At 46.8% G+C, this 18,317-nt stretch overlaps 1 protein-coding gene across 1 annotated transcript in view; it reads right to left on the minus strand.

The window, feature by feature from the left end:
- LOC147889951 (cilia- and flagella-associated protein 52-like) overlaps positions 1-18,317 on the minus strand; it is a 472,453-nt gene that overhangs the window by 347,784 nt on the left and 106,352 nt on the right. The window contains 1 exon segment of the mRNA XM_087391038.1: positions 10,896-11,036. Within this exon segment, the coding sequence (XP_087247164.1) occupies positions 10,896-11,036 (141 nt within the window).

The raw sequence follows: 18,317 nt of genomic DNA on the forward strand, positions 1-18,317 counted from the left end.
TTTGGAGGGTACTCAGGTTCTTCCCTCGCACACATTGGCTAGTATCTGGATAGACACCGTACATACTTTGATGGTCGTATGGACGGGTATGTAGGGAGACTCCGTGCAGCCTCAGCTAGGAGGGCTTCTTTCTGGAATGGAAGGATTCTCCTTTCTTCTCTGAGACTACTACAGGGTTGAGGTGGCACTTTCAGCCTCAGCCTTGGTTATTTTCCACCTCACTTTGAGGGGGTTTTTTATTTATCCTCATGATTTCATGATGTATTCCGCTTTGAGCTTGCTCTCACGGGTTTTTTCTCTTACTTAATAGAAGTCTCTTCCTTGGAAATAAAAAAAAATCATCCTCACCTGTCTACAATCCCATAAACAATGCTCAATAGTCTCCGAAGCAGAGCGGCAACGAGGGCAAGTAGGGTCTACTCCAAACCTGGATCTCCAAAGGTTCACTGCAATCCCACCATGGATAGAAAGCCAAAAGAAGAGAGTGATCTTTCTATTCCTATGGGATTTCTAGAGTCTCCTCCAAAAGCACCTTTGCAGATCCACAGTGATATCAAATGTCTCCCAATGAGGAACTCTGGAAGGTCTCCAACCTCTACTAGTGAGCTGAAATCTCCTGGCATTATTGATCGTGTAACGAAAGAAGGGGATGCTCTTCTCTCGATGCCCTGCGTCAATCCACTCCCACTCTCCAGGGTCACACTGCAAACACCTAATGGGAACTCCCCCGTAAAGTCATAGCCTCCAAGACCTGGTGGAGAGTAGCCGGGGGTCTGGGTCAAGAAACTACTCTGAATCAGATCCCTACACCAAAAGACCTACAACCATGATAGGCTGAAAAGCAAACTCAAGCAAGATGTCCTCTGTGGATCTAAGCAATTTGCCACCATCCTGCACACTAAAAACTAACGCATCCTCCTGTGCATCTTGAAAGGCCAAAACCTGAAGCGGAACACGGCCTCTCGTAAAAGTACCTGCTCAAGTGGGGCAAGTGAGTGGCATATCATCTGTGTCTACCCACTCCTCTAAAAGGGCTGCCTCAATATGCAAAGATCCTCCTTGCACTCGCTCCAAGATGTCCTATCAACTGAGACTTGGTCTCCTCTAGAAGCCTACGGAATGCTTTCCAAGACCCCAAAGATGATGCATGTCCCCTCTTCCACCCGGACCACTGCATGTAGAGTGAGGCACCAAGTGGTCTACCATGATCATCTAAAATACTGTCATTCCACATGATGGGTTGCCTATCAATCTCTTCATGAGAGGAAGGAGGAATCCTCCAAAGAGTGCTTCTGAAACAAGCCCATGCTTTCACAATGGCAACCATGAGAGGGGACGAAGGTGATCTGAGGTGTGCTGTGGTGAAGATCCACCTAATACTACTCATCCAGTCTCCTCCTGAATAAGATGTGCACCTCTGTATGTTGCTAATAAGAAAGGCCTTCCACGGTTCCTGCCCTGGCGTAAGTCCGCGCAACACCATCTTGCATAGTAAAGCTCTGCACTGTAAATGTGGAAGCCCACTCCAAAGAAAATTTTTAATCGGTTTCCTGAGCTGAGTGATGCAGTCCCTAGAATAGCACCAGCAAGAACAAACAAACCAAGCCGTGGCCAAGAGGACCTGGTTGACCACCACAACTCTAGAGGCAAGATCCAGCTTGGCTGAGCTCCAAAAAAGGAGCTTCCTCCTGATGCTCTCCAACATGGGAGCAAACTGGTGCGTGGAAGAAATATCCAAGCCGACCTGGCAGCCCAAATACCTGACAGGCACACCCCTCTGAACCCAAGTGAATCCTAAGTCAAGCCCCCAAACTGGAGTGTCCTCATCACTGATCCAAAAGCCATTGGATTTATGCCAATTTATCTATGCCCCCGCCGCCAAGCAAAACCTGAAAGAAATGAGCGTCTGTGGAGTGGCATCCAAGTAAACTACTATGCCATCTGCCAACTCATTGTCAAGTAACTTCTCTTCCCTTCTAATGGCAAGTATCAGCCCAATGATGTCAGCTTGAGATCTAACATAGATACTCATAGCTTCAGCCACGAACAAAAAAAGGAAAGGAGCAAGGGGGCATCCCTGATGGACTGATCTGGAGATCTGAAATCTCTCACCCCTTACCCCACCAATAAGTACCTGGCTGTGGGCTGACTTGTACAAGGAGGAAACACCTCTGATACAAGCATCAGTAAAGCCCAAATGTAGAAAGGTGCCCTCTAAAAAACCCCAATCTACACTGTCATAAGCTTTCTCAAAATCCAAAAGTAGAATGGCTAGATTCTGGCCGCTCTGCATGGCCCACTCTGAGGCTTCCCAGAAAGAGAGAATGTTATCAAAAATGCTTTTGCCATGCACAATCCCGTCCGAGTGTCATGAATAAGATCAGGGAGAAGGGGCTGCAATCGGAGGCTGATTGCCTTGGCCAGAATTTTGTAACAAGTCCCTAGAAGTGTGATAGGCCTCCACTGGGACACTAGATTTCTGCAACCTCCTTTCGGGATAAGGTGGATGAGACCTTCTGTAAGTGACCCGGGCATCTCACCAGAGTCCCAAATACCTTGCAGTGCTGAAGTAATGTAGTCTCTGTTACGCTCTAGCCGAGGTAGCATGACCTCGGAAGAATCAGTCGACATTTCCCTTAAAGGATCTATCTTTGTAATATATTTGTTTGCGCTTCATGTAAATGATCGGGAGGGAATTAATGTCAAGGTCCTAGGTGAGGGTTGATAGCACCAGACTAGGTAGATCTAAGGCTAAGGGCCTAATGCGAAGATTATGCCTAGGGGCAAAGGATTTAATGCATCCCAAGAGAGGGGTGAAATGTTGCATTAGGAAGGCCCTATATGGATGACATGTGGCATCTAGATCTATCTAGGGAGATGGGGCTTGTTGAGGCTAGAGAGAGAAGAGAAGGATTGGCACGTATGGTTTCATGATCGAAAATTCTCTGTCTGCTCGTCAGCTTCAGCAGGATTTGGCTGGGAGGATATTCATGGTGCTGCTCCCGTGATCTGCAGTAGGAATAGATAGTTGTAGAGTGTGTAATATTTGGTATCAGAGCTCAAGGTTAGGAGTTCAGGAAGGGATTGACGAACTGGCTGACACATTGACCGGCGTTGGCCTACGAACAGGCCTACGTAAGCTTGTCACAGAGCGCAGGAAAGCAAGGGATATAAGAAGGTCTTCGACATAGGGATTGGAGCTGCCCGTGACGATGAACAGCAGGCCTGGAGCATAGGTGGCAAGTCGACAGCTGGAACTCGGGAATGAGGAAGACCCGTCGACGTTGATAGTCCGTGACTGACCTCAGATCAACAGAGATTCCATGCGGGGCATTCGACGAATATTGAAGTGATCTATGACAGACGGAGGCTTGTTGATGGAGGCTTCTGAGTCGTTGTTGGAGCGTGGGGATCCCGTAAGTCAGTGTTTAATATTTGGGATCATCACCACCCGTGCGTTTCGTCAAACACATTGCAAGCTTGGAACGCAGAGGTGACGCAGAGTAGTCTGGCTAGCCCGTGATCTGCTTCCTTGGCACACATACACTCAGAGATCTCCAACGCCACGCAGCCTGCTCGTAATCCGTGACTGGGGTGACGATCCAACAATGCTCTGGGACGCAGATTTGGCGCAGGAGCATAGGGCCTTGAACAGGATAGGCAAGTATAAAAGGCCACGCAAACACAGATCAGTATTGAGGTAGATCCAAGGCTGTGATTGTGGACTGTTGGCGGGATCTGCATGGAACCAAGAAGGCTGTGACGAAATCGTTGATGACCAGGGAGCTCTCTTTGACCTCCATCAGTTTCGTGTTTTTTTTTTTCTTCTTGATTTAGTCGGGTGATGCTCTACTTTCATAGACAGGATCTTGTGAGTAATCAGCCTGCATGAGGCTTTAATGTTGTAGCAGGGACAAATTATGCCTGTGCATATGCTTGTGTGCTTCAGTCAGAGTCAGTTTGCAGGAATTTCCCTAGTATAGGGAAAAGCGCGGTCTGAGATATACGCCTGTGTTAAATGCCTGATCAGTGTGAATATGGGATTGCAGGAATTCCCTAGTATAGGGAATTGTGTCAGAGTGTTAGTACACTGAATTGCGTCAGTTTGTAAATATAGTTTTCTAGCGGTGTTTTAAAAGAAAACAAAAAACTAAAACAAAACAGAACAAAACACCCATTGAACTGAATGGAAGCAGAAGAAGGAGCTTCCAGGAGGGACCCTGGTGAATCAGGAGTCCGGCCGACCCAGCAGGTGTCGCGCCCAGTAGCTCATACTTTGTCTGGCAGGATCGCATTGCTGGAGGATGCCTTGCAACAGTTGTTAGCGCAGCAATTACAGGCCAATGAAGGGCAGTCTGAACTTAGGAGAGCGATACACAATATGTCTGCCAGACCTTCTCGAGAGGAGAAGGGAAAGGCTCCAATGGAACCGGAGTCTAGTGTCCATACGGTCGAGCCTAGGAAGGCTAAAGTGCCAAATATTGCCAATTACAGACCAGAAAAGTATTATGGTCGGATGAACGACCGTAGCTCCGATGTCATTGAGACCTGGTTACACAAATGGGACGAGGCGTTCGCCATTTGTGAAATCAGAAATGACATCAAGAAGATCCGCGAGGCCACCCACATGTTTAGTGAGGCAGCGGATCGGTGGTGGATTAAACAACAAAAAGATGGTATAGCATCCACTACTTGGGAGGGGTTTAAAAGAGAGTTCAGGAAACACTTCTTACCTCTTGATGAAGCATCCCAAGCTTGGGATCAATATAGGAGCCTTCGTCAGAGAAATTTATCAGTGGCAGAATACACTGATAAGTTTCGAGAGAATGTAATGAAGGTTGACGAACCCCTACCTCAATCAATCCAGGTGAAAGATTTCATATTTGGATTGAATGATCGAATAAAAATGGAAGTTCGGGCTAAGTACACGAACACGCTAGATGATGCAATAGCTATAGCCCTGAACTATGAAGATGCCAAGGGTAGCAAGCCAAGTGGGTTTGCACATGTCGGAACTTAGTATGGGTATCCGAAGAAATCTGGGTTTAAGAAGAAATGGACTAGTAGAGGGAGTGGTTCTCAGCCGAGTGGTCAAGCCAAGCAGGCGAAACCAGCTGAAACTCCTAAACCAAGTACCACCATTGGAGTGAAAAGGAAAGTAACCCCAATGGCAGCCCGAGCTTGGTCTAAGTCTCCCTTAAACCCACAACAAAGGGAGAAAGCGAGGAGAGAAGGCTTATGTTTTAGTTGCCTTCAGCCTCAGTCCACGTAACAAAGATCGTCAGATGGCTGAGATGGTGATCTTAGAGTGCGACGTGAAGATGGAGGGAAGTCCTAGAGTGGAAGAGATGCAGATTCGGCTAGCGGGATCTTCTCAGAGGTTAGTACCTTGTTTGTTATGTGTGTCTATTGCTAAGCTAGTGACGAGTGCACCTGATAACATCCTATCTAAGCCCGCAGCAACGGGGTATATAGCCTTTAATGATACGGAGTTAATTAAAATGAAAGGGCAAGTGGCCAATCATGATGTCATTGTGTTGTTTGACTCGGCGTCAACTCACAATGTGATTAACTCCAAGCTCGTGAAGAGGCTGAAATTAAAAACAAGTCCATCTGACTATGCGTATACAGTCAGGATGGCAGACGGAAGTTCAACCGAAGTATGGGACCAAAGGGTTACCGAGTTGGAGCTTCGGATTCAGGACTATGCTGAGAAGCTTCATTTTGAAATGAACAAGCTTGCTCATGCAGATATAGCCCTGGGTATGGCGTGGCATTCTAGGAAGAATCCAGCCATTGATTGGAAAAAGCACGTATATCAATTCAAGATGAATGATGTGCTTTATGTCTTGCGAGGTGAAAAAGATATACCTCAAGGACCGTTGGTTTCCGTGATGGAAATCCGAAAAGCTTAAGTAGAGTTTTTATTCCTTTGCACAGCATCGATAGAGCTGGTTGATGATTCTTCGGCTAGCATTGATGTTACGCAAAGTGGTGAGATGGCCAAGCTGGCTAATCTTATAACAGAGGAGTTCTCTGAATGATTTAGGGATGAACTACCTTATGGGTTACCTTCAGAGCAGAATGTTCAGCATAAGATTGAACTGATTCCGGGGGCAGAACCTGTAAATAGACCTCTCTATAGAATGAGTTTTACTTAAGAGGCGGAGGTGCGTAGACAACTGGAAGAATACCTCAAGTTGGGACAGATTCAACCAAGTTTCTCACCTTTTGCTTCGCCAGTGATATTAAAGAAGAAAAAGGATGATACGTTTTGCCTCTGTATAGATTACAGAGCATTGAATAATATCACTGTTAAGCATAGGTATCCGATGGCTCGGATTGATGATTTGCTAGATGCATTACATGGAGCCGTGATTTTCAGCAAGATAGATCTTAAGTGTGGCTACCATCAGATCTGGATTAGATTCGAGGATGTGCATAAAACCGCTTTCAAAAGCAGGTTTGGTCATTATAAGTTTTTAGTAATGCCCTTCAGAGTTACCAATGCTCCGGCTACATTCTTCATGGTTATGAACGATTTACTACATCTGTATATCGAAAAGTTTGTAATACATTTTATTGACAATATTCTAATATTCAGTAAAAGTATTACTGAGCATCGTGAACACTTAAGAGTAGTGTTCAGTACTTTGAGGAAAGCCAGTCTTTATGTAAATAAAAAGAAAACTATACTGTGTATGGTTAGACTTGAATATTTAGGATTCATAATTACTCCACAGGGGGTAGAAATGGATCCGAAGAAAGTGGCTGCGATACTGACTTGGCCAATCCCTCAGAGTCTGACCGCGCTGTTGCTGCGATCATTCTTGGGGTTTGTCCAGTTTTATAGAAGGCATATCAAAGGATATTTCGAAATAGTATCGCCATTGACTGATCTGACCTCAGATAAAGTACCTTTTATATGGGGACAGAATCAACAAGAAAGTTTTAACACCATAAAACGAGCTGTGGTCACGGGACCGGTGTTAAAAATAGTTGATCCCCAGAAACTGTTGTTCCTGGAAACCGATGCAAGTGGCATTGCGGTAGGAGCAGTTCTCCTTCAAGAGGGAAGGCCAGTAGCCTTTGAAAGCAAGAAGCTTTCTCCCTCTCAAAGGAATTGGCCAACTCATGAATTGGAGTTGTATGCTGTTATCCATGCTTTGAAAACATGGAGGCATTATTTGTATGGTTCACAGTTTTATGTGGATGTGGATCATGATACTCTGAAACATTTTTGTAAACAGCCTGACTTGAGGGGCCGCTAAGCTAGGTGGGCAGAGCTCATGTAGGAGTTTAATTTGACGATTCGGTACCGAAGAGGAAAAGACAATAAGGTTTCTGATGCGTTGTCTCGCATTGCTCTAATGATCGAGATCAGAGAAACTCAAAAGGTGGATGAGTTTATCCAGAGCTTATGGCCTAAGGCTCATGTGTTAAAACCCGGGGAAAATGAAAAGGATGATCTGGCATCCAGAAAAGGCCAAACTTATGCAAGATATACCATAAGGGATGGTATGCTAGAAAGAAATGGCAAGGTTGTAGTACCTAGTCAGAATGATCTCAGGCAGAGAGTCATTCGACAGTGCCATGATAGCCCTTGTGTGGGACATCCAGGGGTCGAGAAGACGTATGATCTCGTGAAGCGAGATTTCTTTTGGCCAAAGATGAAAAAGCATATTCATGAATATGTGACACGGTGTTTCTCGTGTCAGGTAAGCAAGGCCGAGCGGGTGAAGCCACCCGGACTTTTACAGCCCTTGGAAATACCACTAAGTAAGTGGGAGAGCATTTCCATGGACTTTATTGTAGGGCTACCTACGACCCAAGGAGGGTATGATTCTATCCTTGTTGTGGTTGATCGTCTAACCAAGATGGCTCACTTCATTCCGACTAGAGAGTCTGTTAGTGCCACGCAAGTGGCGGATTTGTTCATTAGACATATATTTCATCTACATGGATTGCCTAGATCCATAGTGTCAGACAGAGATGTCAGATTTACCGGTCATTTTTGGACAGCGGTATTTGAGACACTAAGGACTGAGTTGGGAATGAGTAGTGGGGATCATCCTGAGACGGATGGTCAGACGGAGAGAGTCAACCAGACTTTAGAGGATATCCTGAGAGCATATGTGTCATTGAGGCAACATACGTGGGACAAGTGGTTGCCATTGTTGGAGTTTGCCTACAATGGTAGAAAACATTCCTCTACCGGGTTCAGTCCGTTTGAGCTGAACTATGGTTATAGACCAGCAAATCCAACTATAGTTGGAGTACCTCAGAAAGTGCCTAGTGCCGTGAACTTTGTGGTTCAGATGCGGGAGATGCTAGCCCTTGCGAGAGCTAATATCCGCCAGGCTATGGATAGAGCCAAGGTGTATGCGGATGAAAACTGGTCTATGAGAGTATTTAAGGAAGGAGAAAAAGTTTTTCTCAGAGTTCCTTCACACTCGAAGTCGTTGACTTCAGGAGAGTGTGCTAAGTTATCACCTTGATACTGTGGGCCGTGGTTAATTCTAAAGAGAATAGGCAAGGTAGCCTATAAATTAGAATTGCCAAAGGGGTGTAAGGTGCACCCGGTTTTTCATGTTTCGCGCTTAAAGAAATTTTTACATACAGGTGACTCACTAATCGAAGGTGTGGTTTTGTTTCAGGAGATAGAGGATATTGCGAGGCGCAAACCAAATAGAATCCTGGACCGAGGAACAAGGCAAATACGAAATCGGAAGATACCCACGGTGTTGGTTGCATGGCATGGTCAGCCTCTATCCGAAGCTACCTGGGAATCCGTATACCAGTTGCGGAGAGTGTTCCCATATTTTATCATCGAGGACGCTGATGTCTGAAGAGGGAAGGAATGTTACGCTCTAGCCGAGGTAGCATGACCTCAGAAGAATCAGTCGACATTTTCCTTAAAGGATCTATCTTTGTAATATATTTGTTTGCACTTCATGTAAATGATCAGGAGGGAATTAATGTCAAGGTCCTAGGTGAGGGTTGATAGCACCAGACTAGGTAGATCTAAGGCTAAGGGCCTAATGCGAAGATTATGCCTAGGGGCAAAGGATTGAATGCATCCCAAGAGAGGGGTGATGTTGCATTAGGAAGGCCCTATATGGATGACATGTGGCATCTAGATCTATCTAGGGAGATGGGGCTTGTTGAGGCTAGAGAGAGAAGAGAAGGATTGACACGTATGGTTTCGTGATCGAAAATTCTATGTCTGCTCGTCAGCTTCAGCAGCCTACTTCTACAATAGGCGCCTGGATGACCTTTAGGAGACTTCCAGAGGATCAAAGACTCCTTAGAGGGAGTGCAGGCAAGATACAACAGATAGAGGCAGCAATTGTAGCAGAGTGGATAGACACAGGTGACATGAGTCCACTTGGTGGGAAGCGTTCTCAGGGACCATAATTCCGTTACAGGACATTGCCCTGTGGGATGCACATGAGGATACCCTAGTCTTTCATGTTCAGTCGAGAGACAGACTTACCAAATCTTCTGATGATAATCTTTTGGAGGTTGCCTTTCAGCCTGTCAGGATTGCAGGTTTCATGGAGTGGGGCACGGACTCACAGTGGTATGTTGTTGGGGCCCCGATCCTCTTCTCCTTGCGCTGGGGTCTTGGAGACTCTGGTTATACGGTGGTTCCCCTATTAGGTTCTTGTAGTGGGACCCACGGGAGTGGGAATGGATTGATGTGGGGCATCGAGAGAAGAGCATCCCCTTCTTTTGTTATACAGTCAGAAATGCCCAGAGATTTCAGCTTAGCAATAGAGGTTGGAGGCCCTCCAGAGCCCCTCATTGGGATAGTTTTCAGATTTCTATAGTTGTGCGGAAAAATTTTTGGCGTAGGCTTTGGAAATCCCTCAAGAATTGAAAGATCACTCTTTTATTTTGGCTTTCTGTTCATGGAGGAATTGCAGTGAACTTGTGGAGATCCAGGTTTGGGACTGACCCTACTTGTCCTCGTTGCAACACATCAGTTGAGTCAGTACATCATTGCCTTTGGGAGTGCAGATAGGCGAGGACGATCTGGAAAGGTACACCTTTCTATATGACCTAGGATGCAATGGCTTGGTTATCTCTTACTGCACTTCAGGTGTTTTTCGAGGGACATGATCCAAATCCAGCTCTCATTGTACGGCAACACTCAGTGGATTCTTGTTCCCTCCAGGATGTTCCCTTCACTTCTTTTAGAGCTGCTCATGCCTCAGTAGACATGTCCTGGGAGATTCTGGCTAGCATTGCAGCTTGGCGTATTTGGAGAGCCAAGTGTACAGAGGCGATGGAGGGTATTCAGGTTCACCCTTCCCAAGTTATGGCCAGTATTTGGATTGACACAATACACACTCTGATGGCCATATGGGCGAGCATGCAAGGATCCTCTAGATAAGCTATTGCCAGGAGAGTTACTTTTTTCAGAGTCTAAAGAGGATCTTATTTTCAAGGTTGAGGTGGCATTTTTAACCTCCGCCTTGGTTTTTTATTAGCTCCTTTTGGGCTGTTTTTTTTTTCTCATGCATAGCATGATGTATTCCGCATTTGAGCTTGCTCTCGCGGTTTTCATTCATACTTAATGAAGTTATTTTCTTGGGAAAAAAAAAAGAGGCCTATAGCAGTGATGTTAGAAATGATCCTTTGGGCGTGTGGGCATTACATAGAACCAGCAAAGATATGGAACATTAAAGCTATCCATAGTAGTATTTCCTTGAAGCTACTAAAAGTACTACTGTATATGCCACTAAATGAATGCACCCACATCATTATAGAGCATGATCATTCTTGTATTTCAAATATTTTAAAAGGTTTGCACTATATCTACAACAGAAATTGTAAGAAAATAATATGATATTTGTTTCCATGATGGAACAAAGTTGAATGGTTCTTACAGTGACATGCGCATCCAGTATTGTGTACAGTAGATTTCCAGATTCTGGACCAAAAGCCCTTATCTTACCATCACTCCATCCACTTATTATAGATTTCCCATCTGGCATAAATGCTACACACAAACAAGTGTGGTGTGGAACCTACAAACCACGATCCCGACTACAAAATTTAGTTTTCCAAACCTAAAAATTTGTTGAACTTAGAAAAGGTGTGATTTGAAAGAGAACATCCAAAATCAGGGACAGTCATAATATTAATTCAGATAAGACGAAATGAAAGCTAGTGAAATCGAAGCATGAGAATAGTTGTGGGATAAGTAAAAGTAAGAAGCAAGTGATACACATCTTAGTTATACAAACACATGCATGTAATTACTAGGAGAGCTCACAATGCAAGAGGGCTACTAAGGTTGATAGGCGTAGCTCAATTTATACAACAATATGCCATAATTTCTGTCTCAAACCTTCAGGACAGATCATAAAACAATAGAACATTCTCCCCTCTCCCTGACACTCATCCTTTGGAGTTAGTTTATGTTCACAGTGAACTTTTATGAGAGACAGCATATCAACTCAACCAAGCTTGTTAATTTTGATTCCCAACCTTGAAGCATTATACTAAATGTTCCTGTCTATTTCTTGTGAAAAAAGACATTTACTAAGGTTCAAAATCTTAGCAAAACAAATCAAAATGCAAGTACAAATATCTGTAATTGACATATTAGAATGTAATGCCACCACATACAAAACTTTGGTAAAGTAAAAGCATACCACAGTCATACACCCTAATAACCCGAACACCTATTCATGTAAGGCGTTGGATATTTGTATCTAAGAGGTCACTGTTCTAAGACGCAATACCGTTTGTGCTAGAGATCCTACTGGGACCCAGACTCTGTAATCTGAATACCAAGGATGCACCAATATGTGTGTATGGCGTGTCCCCATCAGAGAAGTTATCCAACAAATACATAGGGACAGGGGTGAATGTTAGGAAACAGAGGTGGAGGTGGCTTGCTACAGCCAACACTCCCTGCAGCAAAAGTTTGTAAAAGCATATGCCCAAAAACCACATAGTGCTATTCCAAATCTCAATTCTTTCCTTAGCGCGTACAAGTGCATAGAAAGAAAGAAAGAAAGAAAGTGTATTATTGTCCACTAAAGGCCAAAATGGGCCCATGGGACATCAAGAACTCTGCATACAAGATAGCACAAAATCAACGTGCCACAAAGAAGAGGCATCGTCGAATATCATCTAAGTGCTACGCAATACAATGCAAGTGAAAGTACATAATGTCAAATCTGAGCCTAAATGCAAAGTAAACTAGATGCAAGGAAACCGCCCCTGGGTGCAAAATGGGGGGATGAGTACAATATGCCAATGCAAAGATACAAGTCCAGGTGTCACGGAGTCTGAGAACCAAAATAATACTGGAAATCCTGTCCATCGACTCTGCCTCCTGCTATGAGAGAAATGTAGAAAGAAAGAAAGAAAGAAAGAAACTCTATTAATGTCCACTGGAAACCAAAAGGTCTATGGGACAGCAAGAAACCCTCTAGTACAACTACTTTAGGGAGGGCGCATGGCAGCTCCCAAGGAGTGCAAAAGCAACTCCCTAAAGCAATGATCGAAAGAGGAGAAACAGTAAATATATATCAATCCAAAGATGGACAAAACCTTTTGCAAAGTTCTGTACAGTGCGCCACCATCTAGCAGCAAGGTGCTCCCTAAATATGGGCCCCTGTCAATACAAACTGTTCTCCTACCTCCTCATGGCTCTTCAAAGCACTATCAGCTTGTGTGCTCCCTAGAGCTTCAGTGGGCTGCATAGTGATGCCCTTCAAACACATCTCCTTACTGCTAAGATGGACAGACAATGTTGAGACAGCGTTTGCTCCTTGATCCTTGACCTCCTTGATAATTCCGTCTGCAGCCAATTGAAAGGCACAAGTCCCCCCTAATTTCTGTCCTCCTTGCTGCTGTAATGACAGCCTGATATCAGGACCTGTTGTAGGTGTTTCTGGACCTCCCTGCTGCTGCGTAGGCAGCTTGATTTGAGGCACTGGAGGCTCCGACACTGAATGAAGACCTCCCCCCCCGGGGCTCTTAATATAGAAGTTGGACTAGTCTGTAAACTGACCAACCAGTCAATCTCTGTCTGCAGAGGTACCTCGACCCCCCAGACTGTGCTTGACTTCCACGTGAAAGTTGCTGACGGCTGTACCTGCTCTGACCTGTACTTGCAGCCTATCTGTTGTTGTCTTCTATGCAGACTTACGCTCCAGCCATCTGACAGTTTTCTGATAGCATCCTTTGCTGCCCATGTGGAAGCCCTGCATGCCATCCCTGATCTGCCCCGGAGGCATCTCTCAAACGGTCCTGGTACACCTCTCCCATGTCTTCTATAACCGGCCTTCCAGATCTCCAAAGGGCAGTGAACAGATAACAACCAGCAAATACTCAATTTACAGCCACTTAGAACTTTCCACAGCAAACCAAATCAACTTGGAACACAACACCCGAGGGCTAGATTAGCCCTAAACATAGCGCCCCTTTCCGTATTTCTTTATCTTTTATTCAGAAGGCATTCAACTATAAGGAAAAATAGAAAGCATGGAAAAACAAAATTCCCTGGCAAGATCTCTTTTTTCTTTTTTCCGAAATAGACTTCTATTAAGTAGGAGAAAAAACCCGCGAGAGTAAGCTCAAAGCGGAATACATCATGAAATAATGAGGATTTAAAAAATACCCTAAAAGTGAGATGGAAAACAACTAAGGCTGAGGCTGAAAGTGCCACCTCAACCCTGTAGGAGTCTAAGAGAAGAAAGGAGAATCCTTCCATTCCCTGAAGAAAGAAGCCCTCCTTGCTGAGGCTGCACAGGAGTCTCCCTGCATACTCATCCATACGGCCATCAAAGTATGTACGGTGTCTGTCCAGATACTAGCCAAAGTGTGCGAGGGATGAATCTGAGTACCCTCCATAGCCTCTGTGCATCTGGCTCTCCAGATATGACAGGATGCTATGCTCGCTAAAATCTCCCAAGAAGTATCCACAGAGGCATGTACATCTGTAAAAGGAAGGTGTGGTACCACATCCAACGATCAGGACTCAATCTGATGATGTCGAACCAAAATGGCCCAAGAGGAGTCAAGTCTGTCATAGAATACCTGAGGCCCTGTAAGAGAAAGCCAAGCCACTGAGCCCCATGTCATAAAGAATGGGGAGTGGGCAAAGTGACTGAAAATCTTGGCTACCCCCATCCAAATCATCCTCGCCTGTTTGCAATCCCATAAACAATGCTGAATAGTCTCCAAAGCAGAGAGGCAACGAGGGCAATTAGGGCGGGCTCCGAACATGGATCTCCAAAGGTTCATTGCAATCCCACCATGGATAGAAAGCCAAAAGAAGAGAGTGATCTTTCTATTACTGTGGGATTTCCAGAGTCTCCTCTAGAAGCACCTCTGCAGATCCGCAGTGATATCAAATGTCTCCCAATGAGGAACTCTGGAAGGTCTCCAACCTCTACTACTGAGCTGAAATCTCCTAGCATTACTGACCGTGTAACGGAAGAAGGGGATGCTCTTCTCTCGATGCCTTGCATCAATCCACTCCCACTCTCCAGGGTCCCACTGCAAATACCTAATGGGAACTCCCTCATAGAGCCAAAGCCTCCAAGACTCGGTGGAGAGTTGCCGGGGGTCTGGGTCGAGGAACCACTCTAAATCTGATCGCTGCACCAAAAGACCTACAACCCTGATAGGCTGAAAAGCAGACTCAAGCAAGATGTCCTCTGTGGATCTGAGCAATCTGCCACCATCCTGCACACTAAAAGCTAAAGCATCCTCCTGTGCATCTAAAAAAACCAAAACCTGAAGCGAACACCGCCTCTCGTAAAAGTACATGCCCAAGTGGAGCAAGTGAGTGGCATATCATCTGTGTCTACCCAATCCCCTACGTTCCCTTTGAGATGTCCTGTCAATTGAGACTTGGTCTCCTCTAAAAGCCTGCGGAAAGCTTTCCAAGACCCCAAAGATGATGCAGGTCCCCTCTCCCACCTAGACCACTGCATGTAGAGTGAGGCACCAAGTGGTCTGCCATGATAATCTAAAATACTGTCATTCCACATGATGGGTTGCCTATCAATCTCTTCACAAGAGGAAGGAGGAATCCTTCGAAGAGTATTCCTGAAACTGGCCCATGCTTTCAGAATGGCAACCATGAGAGGGGACGAAGGTGATCTGAGGTGTGTTGTGGTGAAGATCCACCTAATACTGCTCATCCAGTCTTCTTTTGAAGAAGGTGTGCACCTCTCCATGTTGCTAATAAGAAAGGCCCTCCACGGTTCCTACCCTCGCATAAGTCCCCGCACCCCACCATCTTGCTCCCTTGCTGCTCCCTCTCCCTCAGCCCATCCCTCCCTCTCTCCCCTCAGCCTGCTCCCCCACCCCCTCCCCCTGCCTGCTCCCTCGCCCCCTCCCTACTGCTCCGCCCCCTCCCTGCTGTTCCACCCCCTCCCCTTGCCTGCTGTTCCGTCCCCTCCCCCTGCCTGCTCCCTCGCCCCCTCCCTGCTGTTCCGCCCCCTCCCCCTGCCTGCTTTTCCACCCCCTCCCCCTGCCTGTTGTTCCGCCCCCTCCCTGCTTGCTCCCCCGCCCCCTCTCTGTCTTTCTGCCCTCTCCCTGCCTCTCAGCCTGCCCCCCTGCCCCCCCGCCCCCTCCCTGCCTCTCCACCCCCTCCCCCCTCTCCTCCCCCTTCCCTTCACTCCCCGCTCCCTCTCCTCCCCCTCTCAGCCTGCCTCGCCCCCTCCCTGCCCCTCCCTCTCCTTCCTACCGGACATAGACCCAAGCGAGAGACTAGGATATGCCCTTGTTGCACTATGGGGGAGGTGGAGACTGAGGAGCACTTTGTTTGCAGATGCCCTTTATATTATGAGATCTGTGGCAGATTTCACTGTTTATTTGGGCACGGATTTGGACCTCTCTCTCGTATTATGGAGTATGAGGATCAGTATTTCTTAGCATTGTTCATCAGGGAGATCACCAGATACAGAGAGAGATTCCTCAGAGAGCACCGTCGCATCCCTGCCAGAGACCTAGTTATTCATGAGGAGCAGGACGAGGCGCAAGACCATGAGCACAGAGATAGCCCATCTTGCCAGAGAGCACCGATGGTTCCACCCCGAGGATGTACATATGACATGATCCGACAGCACCGCAGGATGATCTTACACAGAGGCCGTACCCGTCGCTTTATTTCTAGACGACGGAGGATGATGGCAGATTTCGGAGGAGATTGCTCCATGGAGACTTGGCACCGCCAGCAGCCCACTTGACACTTGCCCAGATCTTCACACTCCTGGCAGGAGGCATGGTCAATGGCCATGACTTCCATCATTTCTTTGGATCACAGACCCCTTAGGGAAGACGATGTTCCTCATATTTCATATTTTACATTTTGTATCTAGGCATTTTTGGTACTCTATTTATTTCATTTTGTATCTAGGATTTTTGTAGCCATTTTTGGCATCTTAGCTATATTACGATGAGGCCACCTAGTTGGCGCATCGTTGATGATGTATTTCCCTTTCGGATGATTTTGTGTCCCATAGGCCATGTATGGCCTTCCGTGGACCTTTAATAAAATTTCTTTCTTTCTTTCTTTCTTTCTCCTTCCTCTACCTCTTCCTCTCCTTCCTCTCCTCTCCCTCTCAGCCCTCCCCTCCCAGCCCGCCCCCTTCCAGCTTCTCCTTCCTCTCCCTTTCCTATTCCTAGCCTGCCCCCTCCCTCCCTCTCAGCCTGCCCCTTTCCCCTTCAGCCTCTCAACCTCTCCCCTTCAACCCTCCCCTTCTTTCCCCTTCCCCCTGCTTCCTCCTTGCCTCCTTTCCCTTTCTTCTGCCCCCCTTTTCTCCCGCAGCTTTTTTTGGAACGGAAGGAGCCTTTAATTTGTTAGAGTCGGCCTCCTCACCTCGATTGGCGATGGATACTCCGTTAGCCAATCCTACTCCACCTCCACCGGCCGCGAAAACTATTACCTTTTCTAAAGACGAGTTGCAGCAGCTCAAGAAGGATGTAGAGATTGAATGCTCTACCACGTTGCTAGCACGCATCTTCGGGTCTCACCCCTCCAGATCCCAAGCCAGAGACTGGATGCTTGTGGCTCTCCCCCCAGACCTCACTCCACGATTGTTAGATGTCCATCTTCTGGGACGAGGTTTTTTCCAGGTTGTTTTTGACACTCCAGAGGCTGCGAGCACTGTGCTCAAGGCTGAGTTTTTACAGCTGGGACACAGGAAGATCTTCTTTGAAGCCTTTCATATTAGTTTCGACCCAGTGGAGGTAGATAAGAAAATCTTCTCGCTCTTCATCAGGTTCCCCGGGCTTCCCCAGGTTTACCATCGACTTCTTTCTGTTATTGGGGAGCAATTTGGCATAGTTGCTGAGATCCCACCCCTCCCTTGGTTGCCATTGACTGCAGTAGAGGCAACCAAGGCTGATGGGGTTTCTAGAGTTAGGGTCCTTTGCAAGGATCCTAACCTCAAGATGGATCACGTTATGATCCAGCGCCCGGATGGTTTCTTTTTTCACCAGAGAGTAGAGATTTCAGGCAGGCAGGACCAGTGCGGGATTTGTAGGACCTCTGAACACTTTGCCAGGGATTGCCCCAGGAAGAAGAAAAGGCCCAAGAAGCCCTCTGGTACAGCTACCGCCCCATGACCTCGACAGGGGGGACAGGGGGGTGGTATAGGTCCAGCACTTGCTCCTCGACCTTGACAAAGGGGTGGTACAGGTCTAGCTCCTGCTCCTCGACCTTCGCATGGCAGTCCTCCTCAGATTGGTGGTGGTACAGGTCCAGCACCTGCTCCTCGGCCTCGACAGGGGGGTGATACAGGTCCTTCACCTGCTCCTCGATCCCCACCTACCTCAGGAACACGCGACGCTCTACAGTGGGTTATGGTACGTGTGCAGATCCCTCCTTCAGTTCACGAGGGTACCTTAGTGGACTCTGCTTCACCTCGAGTTGTCCCTCCAGTCTCACCATGCACAGTCTGAGACGCTAAAGCTTCGACCTCCTCCCCGGTTGTAGCTTCTTCCCTAGATCCAGCGGTGCCAGATGCTCTCCTTGAGGCAGGAGAGGTCTCCGCAGCTGGGCAGACATGGGATAGAGAGCATTCCTCACTTCCTCCCTTGAATAGGGGGAAGGGGATAGCTTACAATATTGATCCTTTTCCCTCACAAGGGATCCTTCGCACTCCGGTGTCTGGCTTGATCCACAAGAACTCGTTTTCAGCCTTGGCAGAGGGTTCAGATTTCCCAAAGGAGGAGTTTGTGCCTTCTACTTTTGGGGAGCCAGTGATTGGGTTTCCTGTTGACAGGGCTTCTTCTTCAGGTGCCAGGATTCTTTCCCCTGTTGATTTTCCACCACT

This window comes from Dipteris shenzhenensis, chromosome 19 (assembly GCF_047967505.1).
Source record: "Dipteris shenzhenensis isolate YYH24624 ecotype China chromosome 19, Dip_SZ_1.0, whole genome shotgun sequence".
Classification (NCBI taxonomy): domain Eukaryota; kingdom Viridiplantae; phylum Streptophyta; class Polypodiopsida; order Gleicheniales; family Dipteridaceae; genus Dipteris; species Dipteris shenzhenensis.